The following is a 14,666-nucleotide window of genomic DNA, read 5'->3' on the forward strand; positions in this document are numbered from 1 at the left end:
GGACAATTTGGGATTCGGGTGTGTGTTTAAACAGACAAATACACTTAATAATATGTAAACGTGCCCGGACATCCTGCGTGTTTTATTTTAAACACGTCTAATTTCCTCTTAAATGAGCACAAACGGTTAAAGTATGTTCGCGTTATATATCAGTGCATTCGTAAAGTGACACCTCTGTTATCAAACAAAACAAAAGGAGAGATTCATTTGCCGCTCTTCACTTGTTTGATAACCGGTGTCACTTTAAATTGCGTGTACAGAAGCTGATCTGGGATCAGTTTATCATACGGAGGGAGGGTTGACATGTATGAAGTGAAATGTTTGTCAAAAAACACATTTGCGAGATAACGTAAAACATCTTTGTGAGGGAACTCAAAAACTTTCAAAAATATGTTTACCTATCACTAGGCCCACACGAAATCTGCGCGCGCAGAATTCCACAGATTTTCCGCAGAATTTCGCAGATTTTTAGCCCATCATTAATTCTGTTTATTTACTTGAGTAAATGTGTGTAATATCTATATTTATTCAGTTTTTAAAATAATTTCAGTAATATTATTGACTAATATGAAAATGTTCATCTGATTTATTTACAATACAGTGTACAGTAATATTTTTTGTCTTTTAGTAGATATGTTATATGAGAGACTTGCTTTGTTTACCAAATAAGGTGGATCTAATTGGATTTGCATTTTAATCATTAAATAAAATTTAAAAAGATATTATTTTTTATTTTATATATTAAGGTTTTAGTTATGATACTCTCAAAATAATTCCGCAGAGATCCACAGATTTTTACCAAAATTCTCTGCAGAAATAGCAAAAAATGTCCGCAGATTCCCTCTGGCCCTACTGTACCTATCACTCTTTTTTTTTCTCCCACACATTTTTTTTTCTCTCCCACCCATTTTTTTTTCCTTCCAACCATTTTTTTTCTCCACCATCACATCCCTTCCGGGTCTCCGTAAGTTACAGTTCACAACCTGCAGAACATTTCTTTTAGAATCTGATATATATCGAGTTAAAACAGGAAGTGTTTAAAAAGGGATAAAAGATGATTAATGAAAATATGAATGGAATATTGTAATTTGTTCAAATTAATAGTCGGTTAAAATAAACTAAGTGAGTGTGTATGGGGGTTTCCCAGTACTGTGTTGTGACTGGAAAGACATCCGCTGTGTAAAACATATGCTGGAATAGTTGGCGGTTCATTCCGTGGCAGCCTCTGAAATAAAGGCTAAGCCGAAGGAAAATGAATTGATAATAGTCAGTTAAATAGACAGATATCATTCATTTGTTGCTTAAATTACAATTGAAGCACTTCACTACTAATTTAAGCACTCAGAAGTAATTCAACAATAATGATGACTCATAATTTAATGTTAGTGCCATAATAATGTTTTACATCTCATGAAAATTTCTGTTATTTATGTTATATAAATGTTTTGTCCAACTTTCTTAAAAGATGTGTTCAATTTGAAACAGCAGGCCAAAACAGCTGGAGTTGTAGTTAATCATTATGCATATGGTCGACTAGGAGTGCAGCAATTAAAAAATGTTTAATTAAATTATCCCTAATTAAAATCAACATTATTAATGCAAGAACATTCAATGCAAAAATTACATTTTCATATTGTTGGTGGGTTGATCTGATGTGTTATGATTTATTTATTGGAAAGTGCAATCAAACTAAATCATAAAATGTGTCTGCAATACTGAAATTTGACATGTACATTCTGTGGTCTTTCATAAATATTTTTATCAATTGATTGATTTTTATAAGACTTTTAATGACAATTAATTAATATGACAATATGGCACTCCAATTAGCCAGAGATTTTGGCTGTTTCTCAATATGCGTTCGTCAGTGGTCTTGCGTCCTCGTGTTCTCGAATAACGTCATCATAAGCTGCCAAAGTTCAGTTCCAATACTCAAGACCACAATAACAGAGGATGTGTGAAACTTCCCGGATGTGTTCTTGATATCGAGGATGCACCGATACAGACTTGAGCACCGAACTCTCTCTAGAAGTCCCAGAAGTCATTGCGACTGGAGGTGGGAGGTGCGGCATATTATATACCGTTTATATACCATTATATAGGTTTATTATTAAAGTTCAGAGATATAACTTATTTACCTATGAAGTTTCCCCAAGTGAGACGGTGAATATAAACATTTCCATGAAAATCTTAATAAAGGAATAAACACATTAAGGGTGTTTATTTGCTGAAATTCATATTAAAATCTGTTTTATTTATATGGTGCAACACATATTTTTTTTAGGTCTTTATGCATATTACATATTTTGAAAAGGGAAAAAACAACAAATCGTTGTATGAATGCTGTAATATTTAAATCATTTTCCATTTAGAACGCGTGAAGGTCATGTGACCATCAGGAAGAACGCAGCATCTCATTTCTCAGAGGATGCGTTCTCTGTTCTCGTGGTCTCCCGAGTTCGTTCTTCCCAGGTGACCTGGCAAGACCGATCTTCACAAGAACGCAAGTCCATTCTCTGCTGAATTGAGAAACAGCCTTAATCAGCGACTTGCCAAAAAGAAAATAAAACCATGTTGAAAACACCAGCATTTGCTGGTAAGGTATGTTTTGATGCTGGCATGCTGGTCTCGCTGGTTTCAATGATGGTCTTGCTGGTTTCAATGTTGGTTTTGCTGATTTCAATGATGATCTTGCTAGTTTCAATGTTGGTTTTGCTGGTTTCTATAGTAGTCTTGCTGGTCTCAATGCTGGTCAGGACCAGCACTGAGCCCAGCAAAACCAGCATTGAGACCAGCACTGAAACCAGCAAAACCAGCATCGAGACCAGCAAAGCCAGCATTGAAACTAGCAAGACCATCATTGAAACAGCGAGATCAGCATACAGTACCAGCATCAAAACATACCTTAACAGCATATGCTGGGTTTTTCAGCAGGGAAAGAATGCCCAAAGAGGGATTTGTGGTGTAAACCAAACTACAAAACTGCAAAAAAGCATTAAACATTTAAATTCAGAGACTTGGTTTATTATTTGTTAAATTTGTAATTTAATTATGATTATTGTTGATAATTTGTCTTTTGCAGTCATGGAGAGGACATGATTGTAACGCCATTTGCTCAGGTCAGTTATGAGCTTTTTTGATAAATGTATAATATACAATACTATATACTGTATGTGCCACAACATAAATGCCTTGCAGTTGAAAACAGTAATATATATACAGATATATAAATAGTTTTCTGTTATAAAGGGTCATGAACTGCCTTCTGGATTATTTTGTACTCTTAGGTCCACTTATATTGTTGTCAAGACTTTAACATGAAAATATAATTATATAATTGAGAAGTAATAAGCTATTTTCTGTTTGTGTTTTGACTGCCTAATTGAAGTACACAGTTAGCTTGAACTGTTAGTATAAAGCTATGCAGGACAGGTGCATCAAGTCACTGAGCCAGTGACTGTGCGCAGAGAGCAATAAAACAACATGTCCAATAGATAAACGTGACCATATTTCGAAAGATCATACACCCATTGGCTAAATTCTCCATCAGACAAACTAGAAAGTAAGTTACTTGCTAAAAGTGACTGATAGCATATGCAGAACGTCAAAACACTTGACTGTTTGTTTAGATTTTAGTAACTATAACTTTGCCTTTTTATTCAGTTCGTGGTCTCATTTTATTTGTAACACTGTGAGCTATGACATCGTCTTGCTTTTTACTACAAAGATGGCATTTACTCGAGTAAGTAACATAGTAAACAATGTAAACAGCAGGGGCCTCATGTATCAATGCTGCGTAAGCACAAAAACTTTGCGTACGCCAGATTTCGCGCTCCCGTTTGGATTTACTAACGATGAAATTATTAAATTAATTTGAGAATTCGCGTTGGTCCACGCCAACTTCATGTCTGGTGTAAGTGCGTGTTTGTTTTATTTCCATTGGCAACTCCTAGAGGCAATTATGTTTAATTGCACACTACAAAGTATCGCATCAACAAAATATACTAACAACTGGTTCTTTCCAAAGGGAACTGGCAGACCGCTCGGGTTAAGCCAGTCAGGATCATCCACATGTCTAGCAGGAATATAAGGTTTCCATACCATGCAGTTGACCAGCCAAACATTAAAGCACAATTTGCAGCGATCGCTGGTTTTCCCAATGTAATCGGAGCGATCGACTGCACGGACATTGCTATAAAGGCGCCATCTAAAGACGAATTTGCATACGTAAATCGGAAACATTTCCATTCAATAAATGTGCAAATAATATGTGATGCACAAATGCGCTAAACAAATATTGTGGCAAGGTGGCCTTGGTCAACCCATGATTCATTTATCCTCACAAACAGCATGGTTGGGATGAGGCTCCAAGGTGGCAGTGTGCGCGATGGGTGACTTTTTGGTGAGTGATGTATTTAAAGATATTATTCTTTATTGTATTTTATTTTATTGAGCGAAATTATTTAACAGCATATTAGGAGACCGCGGTTATCCATTAAAGACTTGACTGTTAACCCCCCTCAACAACCCATAAACTGACCAACAGCGCAGATACAATTATGGCCATTCTTGCACTCAGTTAGATATAGAGCGGGCGATTGGGCAGCTGAAATGCCAGTGGCGCTGTCTTGATAAGAGCGGAGGGGTGCTGCTATACCGCCCTACCAAAGTGTTCCTCTAATACATCTGTGTCTCCCACAGACACAGATACTACTCCAGACAGTAAAGTGTCACCCACAATTGAGACAACTCTCTTCTCAAAGGGTGTTAGTTCAACATCCCCTGTTCCCCCGCCTCTTCAGTCCACACTTTAACGGTGCGCCGCTGTTCACCTCCTAACCTGCACATTTAACCATGGACCATTTCTTTTTTAATTCGTTCACAGGGCGATGTTAATACCCCACTGCATTAACTGCATCAGCTAAACTCTCCCACTCAATTTTTTTTCTTTTGTTATTAATTCCGGAGGACAAACTTGCAAATAACACAGTTTTTCTCCGGTCTACCTCCGATAGGAGCACCTCCAATTCACATTCTGTGAAGTTTCTCTTCTTGCTTGCTTTTGCCATTGCTTTTTCATTTGGTTTTGCCAAAGTGGAGTCATTACCATATTTATAAGGGGGAGGAGGCAGGCAGGGATTTTGCACTCATGCACGTGCGCTCAGTTTCACGTTAATTCGGATGTACAAAGAGAATATGCGTGGGATTCGCGTACACACTGTTTCATACATCTGATTTTTTTACTGCGAACGCACATTTACAGCATTGCCCGTACGCAATGTTTTAGTATGAATTCAACGCAAGTCTTTGTACATGAGGCCCCTGGTCTCCGACAGAAACGGTGACATAAACAAACGAATAACCATCCATAGTTCAACACTATTGTGTCGATGAACTAAATATGTTCTATGGGATGTTGTTCTGAGGATTCTTACCCTTCAAAATAACTGTGATGTACAGCAATGAATGCGTGTTTCCTGTTATTACGATGATATACATTTACGTACTCCATATCTAATAAGCGTTTTCTGTACAACATACACAAATTTAACAAATACATTATAAGCTGCTCATTGAAAAACAACTAGCTACAATGGCTGCTTGAGGATTGTAGCTTTAGACTGATGTATAGTTTGTCAAGATTACTTGTGTTCTTTTTGGTGTAATCTGTTCGTAAACACTGACATGTGCAAAAACAGTGCCCCAGTGCGTCTACATCCTGGCACTGTCTATAGATTTAAATGAAACAAATTTTAAACTCAGAAGTAAAAGTGCGGTGAATGATCTAATTTTTATTTCTCAGTTCATGACCCTTTTATTATAAATCACAGTGTAATTTATTCTTGTAAATGAATCATTCCTTGTTAAGCATCCTACATAAGTCAAACTGTATTTTTGCTATTTAACATGTGGAAGTGATGATACTTTTTTGCATTAAAAATAATAAATAGATAAAAATTAAATATAAATTTTATTAAAAATAAATCAAATGTTCAAAATTTAGTTTGACAAATGATCTAGGGTTTGAATTTACTAGAACTTCATCTATGTTCAGCTGCTTTGACACAATCTACACTGTAAAAACACTATAGGAATAAAGATGAATTGAACTGTGTGTGTGTGTGTGTGCTGTAGGTTCTTGCCAGTCTACGTACAGTGAGGGGAAATGTTGCAGCTTTAACCCACATGCAAGACAGAAGCAACAAGTGAGTCTGTAGCCAAAATATCTTAATGTCAGTAAATGGCAGAATTAATAAAAGATTTATAACAAATTGTCTTTTTCGTCTTTTATTTTGTATATTAGGAGACCATCAGGCACTAATCCTCAATCTGCCTGTAAAACAAACCTGTCTGGTGAGTGGTCTACCTTTTAGTTCTGTAGACAGATTTTTTTATAGATGTAAAAACTGGAACATCCGGTCACCAGAAATGTAGAGTATATGGCATTTTACATTTTATCAGAAAATCCAATATTGTTTTGACATCTGATGTTTGTTTTTTTAGATGAAGCATATCAAAAACTGACCGTTGAGACTCTTGAAGAGCTGGACTGGTGTTTGGACCAGCTGGAGACCCTGCAAACCCGTCACTCTGTCAGTGAAATGGCCTCCAATAAGGTATTTAAAAATATATTTCATCCAAAAAACACAATGCACTGATGTTAGTTCTCTAATGCCTACTTGAAATAATTCAAAAGTAAAGTAAAAATTATTTTAAAAATCTATATATATTATCTATAATAAATAATGTAAATCTATAATTTATTTTAGAAATATAAATAAATGTAGACTTTTTATTATATTTGATTATTTGAGCATACTCCAAAAATTGGGACAGGGGCCAAATAAAAGTGAGAAGGTTATATAATATACTATTTAAACTGTTTTGAAGCAGTCCACAAATAATGCCTAGGTTACACTACAGGAGTTTAAGCTCAATTTAGGCCTGATTTGCAAGTTAACAAGCTTGCCAACAGATCTGATTAGGGGAAAATCAGTGAGTGCTCAGCAGTCTTTATGTGTGAATTACTGAATGAAGCAACTAACACTCGTCTCCCACATCTCACAAATGACAATCCAAGATGTAACTTATTAAATATTCCAGATCAGTAGGCCGACTCAACCCCACATGGATTCAGATGTAGTGATGAACTGCAGCCAATGACATAGCAAGTCATGAGCTGAGTGGCCGTTGTGTTCAGGAGCTCAACAGAAATGTCTGGGATTGGCCAGAATAGTCATCAAAGCACTCACTTCACCCTGCGTTTACATAAACATGAGTAAATATATTAAACATATTCAAGCCGCGTCTATCAGCTGAACCATACAGTTATATGAGTGATCGATCCACTGACAGATCAGCTGATTGATGATGCTTTCAAAAGCTCAATTGAACGCTTTCAATGAATTTTTATTGAAACAACAGCAAATATACAATTTTAACAAGACATCCAAATAATACAAACATCACTAAAAACATGAAAGAAAATAAACAAACTAAAAAACTAATTACAGATTCAAGAATAAATAAAAACAACTTCAGTACACTGTAAAACCCAAAACCCATAAAGTTAAGGTAACTCCATTTGAGGGAACCGATTGCAACAAACCATTTAAGTTCAAAAACTAATCAAAATGAATACTGTGAACTTAATCCATTTGAGTAAAAGGAGCAATTCAAGCACAGTAAAACCAAATAAATGAAGAGAACTCAAACCAACTGAGTACTGTAAAACCCAACAAGTCAACTCAAACCATTTGAGGAAACCAATTGCTACAAACCATTTGAGTTACAAAAAAACTAATCTATATGAGTTCTGTGAACTTAATCCATTTAAGTTGAAGTAATGAGGAATTTAATTAACTCATTACCTTCAACACGGAGTTCAAAACTCTTTTCAAATGAATAAAAACCTTTACAATGTCAGTATAAGTAAGACATTTAATCTGCCCAATTGACAGCAAGTTTACTATTCAATTAACTTCAACTCCTTTGCAACTGTAATTGTAACTTGACATTTCTTGCTTTTGATGTACTGGAGCGAGTCTACACTTTTTTCTACAAATTTAATAAAGAAAGGGACCATCTTTCCATAAAATTTTTGTAAGAAAGTAAATTAGCTGATTTGTCTATGCTTTCAGAAAGATTTTGAACCCTAGTGTCAGTGATGTTATTACACAAGCAGCCAATAGTGATCAGCCCTTTCTGACGGCTCAGTGTCAACTTTCATTTTGAAAAATCAAGTCATGTAGTCTGAATGGCACCGGGATCCGCCAGTTTAAAGTCATGTAGTGTCAACTAAGCTTAAAACTGCACTGTAAAACATTTTAAGCCAGGACAACAACAAACAAAAAAGAAAAAACAATCCTTATTTGTTTTTTCTAGTGTACTCAACTTTTGAAAACATCAGCTGCACTAACATAAAATGTTTGAAGTTCAGTAAACAAAGAACAAATAATCCTTATTTCCTTTTGTTTTTTCTTGATTACTGAATTTTTGCCTTAATTTTTGAAAACATCAGTTGCACTGACCTAAAATGTCTGAAGTTGAGTGAACAAAAAAAAAATCTTTTGGAAATTGGTACTAAGAAATAATACATTATCAGAACAAACAAACGTAAAAACTAAAACAGAGACAAACGTTAACAAAACATTTGTTAGACACAGAATTAGAAACAGCACAGGAGGCAAAACAACCATAAACAAGACAAGGATCAAAACATGGCAGGACAAACATAGAAAAAATGCTTAGTAATGCTTGGAAACAAGACCCAGCAAAGAGTCTGTGCGAATGAGGTGTCTTTATAGTCCTAATCAGTCCATCATGAGCTTCCAGCTGTGTGTGTAATCAGGAGAATCACCAGAAACTGGTTCCTCCATTTCAATTATAGTTTGAGCATTTAATTTGTCATAATTACAGGATTTTGTGCAGGATTTTGAGTTGTGCATGAAAATTAAATATCAAATACATTTGATTTCTCATTCGAGAATACATTTTTATTTAATATTTGAGCGTTTGATTTATCATTTAAGTTGTTGTTTTGAAAGTTATTATTTGATCTTTTTAGGCATTTGAACTTTCATTTTAATTTTGTTAGGAAAAAACTTCCATATATATATACATATCAGTTAAATACAAATTAACAGTCCACGTGTGTTAAGTGTTTCTTTTTGTAGAGTGAACTAAGTAAATGTGAGATGACAATTCACATTAAAAGTCTTTCTGCAGCTGTGCCCCCCAAAAAAGATAAATTACATGAGTAATAATTTCAACTTACCTTAGCATTATTGCAGTAGTATTTTGTTGCTGTTGTTGTTAATAATAATGACAGTAATGTTATTATTGGTGTTACTATTGTTTTTGTCGTTGTTGTTAGGGTTAGAAATACTACAACTTTTATTTTTTCCAGCGAGGAGGTCTGAGACTAGGACTAGGTTTGATTTAGGTTAAGTAAACATGTTAAATGTAGTTGTACAGACATTTTTACAGATTTTTGCCAAACCAACAAAACAAAAACAAGTAATTTCTACTTTTTTCCAGTTGGATTTTTTACATCGAGGATCATGTCTTATCATTTTGAGCCAAAAGTCTAAAACAATTATTACATTTCTCACTGCAAAATTGTAAATAATTTAGGACTTTTACCAACAATATTTATATTTATAGTATTTATAATTTATATACAGTTGAGGTCAGAAATATTAGCCACCCTGAATTATTAGCCCCCTGTTTATTTTTTTTCCCCAATTTCTGTTTAACGGAGAGAACATTTTTTTCAACACATTTCTAATCATAATAGTTTTACTAACTCATTTCTAATAACTGATTTATTTTATCTTTGTCATGATGACAGTAAATAATATTTTACTAACTTTTTTCAAGACACTTCTGTACAGCTTAAAGTGACATTTAAAGGTTTAACTAGGTTAATTAGGCTAACTAGGCAGGTTAGGGTAATTAGGCAAGTTATTGTATATTCATGGTTTTTTCTGTAGACTATCGGGGGGCTAAAAATTTTGACCTTAAAATGTTTTTAATAAATCAAAAACTGCTTTTATTCTAGCCGAAATAAAAACAAATAAGACTTTCTCCAGAAGAAAAAATATTATCAGACATACTGTAAAAATTTCCTTGCTCTGTTAAACATCATTTGGAAAATATTTAAAAGAGAAAGAAAAAAATTCAAAGGGGGCCTAATAATTCTCACTTCAACTGTATATTATGAAAAATATATTAAAGATTGGTAGATCACTGTGCTGTTCATCTGTACTCATCTTTTTAAAATATGTTTTTAAAATATTGATTAAACAGGCATTTCTTATGGAAATGTTATATCACAAGAAATCATTATCAAAATACTCAACAAAAACATTGCATAGAAACATTTTTCCTTTGCATTCTGGAAAAGTTATGCCTAGAGGTAGTACATAGAGGTGACAGCACAAAATGATTCAAGTTCACACAGGTCCATGAAAATGACTAAACAGTTTTATGCAGGTCTTCTTTTTCAATCAGTTGTTCGGAGCATGTTTTGTATTGTCAATGTCATGTCATTTCCAGGGGCGGATTTAACCGATAGGCAAAGTAAGCAGCCGCTTAGGGCCCCATGAAATCTGAGGGCCCCCAAATAAATACTTAGAAGTACATATAAATTATACCTATAAATTATATATAACATTGTTTTCTATCGTATTTTGTATAGTGAGGGTCTAAATATTTTATTTTCAGTGTAAATATTACACCTGCACAAATGTGTACCTCACCTTCAATCATGGAGCAGTCCAGCAGTCAAATCAGTAAAGATTTAGTTTTAAAAATGAAATGGTTCATTTATTATTTTTATTTGTGAATTCATTCATTAATTCATTCATTCATTTTTGTTTCGGCTTAGTCCCTTTATTAATCTGGGGTCGCCACAGCGGAAAGAACCGCCTAGTTGTGAATTCATTTTAAGAAAACAAATTGTTTTTAAATGTTTTACAAGATGCTTTACATGTTACTGCATTAAGAGAAAAGGAGACTGAATGTTATAAGAAAAAAACAGCAAAATAATAATAAATAGGCCCCTTGGCTAGAATTGCTTAGAGCCCTAAAATCACTAAATCTGTCCCTGGCTATTTCAGTAAATGAGGGTTAGTAATGTCATGACTATTTCAAAATGTTTAGAAAATGTAGACAAAAATCTGTGGCTGTTTCCGAAATCCCTCCTTATAACCTTAAATAGTGCACTATTTGAGGGAGCAGCTATGGTTTTTGGTGTCCAAAACCACAGTGGATGCAATCAATCCAACAATGTACCCCCATAGCGAATATACAACCAATGCTACAAAAAATACCCTTAATACACTGTGAAAGATCCAATATCCTTCAAAAACTAAATTAAATTCTCTCCGTAAAACAACATAACATATAATTTGATTGTTTTCTCAATAAATTGATTAAATCATACCATATTTTCATCTCTTATAGTTTCTTCTAAATGACTTTTTGCTGCTTCATATTTATGACAATGTATCGTGACATGTTTTACTGTTTCTTCTTGCCCACAATAATGACAACAATTGACAACAATTATGTCCAAACCAAAGCCTCAATATTATTACTCCATCCCTCCTATTTTTTCCAGTATACCTCATCTCTCCAATTTGGATTTTATGAAAAAATTGACCCTTGTTAGTTTCTTCCCATTGTCTTTGGCATTTTCTTTCAGTCTCTTTTCAATGAGCCAAACAAAACCCAGCATTCGGTGCAGCTGAAATAGACATGTGGGAATCTGGTTAGTCCATAATCAGCTCCTAGGCACACGGTGTTATGAGAGGTGGAGTCTGGTAAGGAAAAGGAGTTAGAGACCTCTAGTGGTGATTGAGAATTTATAACAGTACATTAAAGGATGACACAGGAGTGGATTTTAACTCCTGTCCCGTCCCACTCCCACAGAAAGAAATCTTGTCCCGTCCCACTCCCAGACCAAAGTTTAAAAAATGATCCTGTCCCATCCCGCTCCTGGTAAAATGACTCCCGCTCCTATCCACCTCCTATTTAAAATGACTCCCGCTCCTGCACAACTCCCATAGATTTTTTGTCTTCATTTAGTCTTTCCGTTTTAGACCAGCTGCTGAGTCCCTGTTTCCCTGTCCCCTGATTTTCTGGAGATCAGTTACAGTAAATTAAAACAGTACATAGTTCACAAACCCAAACAGCCCATGAAGCTGCATTTTACTAATTTATTGAAACGTTTTTTAAATTAACTTGCGAACAATTTTCATCCGATATACTTTTGCATAATGAAAGAAATGCAGCATTGCACAATTTAAGCATATTGATTAAACATTGACAAGGTTTGAAAAATAAAAATCAAATAAGCCGAAACAAAAGATATATATATATTTATATAAATATACATATATATAACTTTCTCTATAAAACCAGTGTTTTAATATATAAAATTTTTTATTTTAATAATTTGAATCAAATAAGCAGATGCAAAAGTTGTGTGCATGTGTGTATGTATGCATATATATATATATATATGTTTTACTCTTATGCATTTTATTCTTCTTAGTTTAAAAGAATGCTCAACAGGGAACTAACTCAGCTGTCGGAGACCAGCCGCTCAGGAAACCAGGTGTCTGAGTTCATAGCAAGCACAATATTACGTGAGTAACAAGAATTAATATATAATCATTAGACAATATTTATAACTGTGTGTTTACAGTTCCTTATTAATTATTTCATTCTGAATGTAACTCACATACTCAATGTGTTTGTGCTGCAGAAAAACAGTATGATGTGGAGCTTCTCTCGGCAGCATGTAAGGAGGAGAAGAAGCGTCGGCCAATGTCTCAGATAAGTGGAGTGAGAAAACTAAGCCCCAGTCCGAGTCTCCCCCCAACATGCATCCCACGGTTTGGTGTCAACACGCAGCACGAGAGCCTCCTGGCCAAGGTGTGCCTTCATTTCTATTATTATTTCAGACTGTGATTTCTACAGTGGCAGAGAAAGCTCAAACATTTAGCAAGATAAGAAATCAAACGTAAATAGAAAATCACTAACAAACTACAAAAAGTGCTTGTGTCTTGTTTCTAGTCCAAATATATAATAATTCTTAAATCAAGAAACATTTTCTGGACAAGCAAAATATTTTATCTTATATTCAGAAATAGGTCAAATTTAAGTGAGTTTCTTCCTTAAAGGGGACCTATTATACCCTTTTTTACAAGATGTAAAATAGGTCTTTAATGTCACTAGAGCTTATATGTGATGTTTCAGTATCAAAGTATCAAACAAATAACATTTTTATAATCTTTGAATCTGCCCCCTGTAGGCTGTTGGAATATTCTAGCCAATTCCATGCGTGTTCAATAAGAAAAGGTCTGGAGAGGGTTTCTTTAATGCCAAAATATTAGTCATTTATTAGATACAGATGAATAATTCGATGTCGGAGCTCTGGGTTACGTTACCCCAATGCAATACAAGAATTACATTCAGGAGGTTCGCAACTACATACATTTCCGGACGTCCAGTAATGTATACAAAACTGATATTAACAGGTGGAGTTTTGGTGTAATTTATCAGTCATTCTGCAGTCCATTGAGTGTTGCACCCAGACCTACTTCGTCTTTTCTGCAACCCTTCTCTGCATACCAGAACTGAACAATTAAGTGCATCTTCAATATAATCAGTGTAAAAAAACAATCTGTTAAATTTACGGAAAAATACCGGCAGGTGTGGTTGCCAGAATTTTTCCGTAAAAAAATACGGATGTTTTATAGAACTGTTCAAATTTACGGAACATAACAGTATTTCATGAACTGATACAATGTTTCAGTTCACAAAATGTAGCTTAGTGCATAAAAACGTAAAGTCAATCAATGTGTTCATGTGTGTTTACAATTAGCAAACAGATTTTCACTGCATTAGTAACTACACAGTTACCTTTAAACAAAAAAAAGATGCAACTGCCGGTATTTTACCGTAAAATCAAGAAAAAAACAGCAAAATACTGTAAAACATTTTCGTGTCACGATTGTGGAGAATAATAGCATCTGGGTGCAAGTCCAAGATGAACATAAGATTAGTTCATCTTGGACTTGTACCCAGGTGCTATTATCCTCAACAATGGTGACACAAAAACGTTTTACAGTATTATGCTGTTTTTTTTTTCTTGATTTTATGGTAAAATACCAGCATCTGTGGTTGCCAGTAATCTACTGTTTTTAACATTTTATATTCGTAAATTCAGTTTACAGAATATTTCTGTTAAAAATACATTCCACAGTCTGTATTTTTCATCAAACACATTTAACCCCCTAAATCCCAGAGCAAAATCCTTACTTGTGGTCCTCACTACAGAGGGTTGAACACTCAGACAGTGATGGAAGTTAAGTAGGTAGTGCAGTAGGTAGTGCTGTCGCCTCACAGCAAAGAAGGTCGCTGGTTCAAGCCTCGGCTGGGTCAGTTGGTGTTTCTGTGTGGAGTTTGTATGTTCTCCTGCGTTCACGTGGGTTTCCCCTACAGTCCAAAGATATGCGGTACAGGTGAATTGGGTAGGCTAAATTGTCCATAGTGAATGAGTGTGTATGGATGTTTCCCAGAGATGGGTTGCAGCTGGAAGGGCATCCGCTGCATAAAACATGTCCAGGATAAGTTGGCAGTTCATTCCACAG

General features: G+C 34.8%; 1 protein-coding gene across 2 annotated transcripts in view; it reads left to right on the top strand.

Annotated features, from left to right (window-relative positions):
- pde4cb (phosphodiesterase 4C, cAMP-specific b) overlaps window positions 1-14,666 on the top strand; it is a 183,912-nt gene that overhangs the window by 127,341 nt on the left and 41,905 nt on the right. For both annotated transcript variants that reach the window (XM_056468024.1, XM_056468025.1), the window contains exons 3-8: window positions 3,083-3,119; window positions 6,136-6,206; window positions 6,305-6,354; window positions 6,505-6,617; window positions 12,563-12,656; window positions 12,776-12,945. In XM_056468024.1, coding sequence (XP_056323999.1) covers window positions 3,083-3,119; window positions 6,136-6,206; window positions 6,305-6,354; window positions 6,505-6,617; window positions 12,563-12,656; window positions 12,776-12,945 — 535 coding nt within the window. The remainder of the gene's footprint in view (window positions 1-3,082; window positions 3,120-6,135; window positions 6,207-6,304; window positions 6,355-6,504; window positions 6,618-12,562; window positions 12,657-12,775; window positions 12,946-14,666) is intronic.

The sequence above is a fragment of the Danio aesculapii genome, chromosome 11 (assembly GCF_903798145.1).
Source record: "Danio aesculapii chromosome 11, fDanAes4.1, whole genome shotgun sequence".
Classification (NCBI taxonomy): domain Eukaryota; kingdom Metazoa; phylum Chordata; class Actinopteri; order Cypriniformes; family Danionidae; genus Danio; species Danio aesculapii.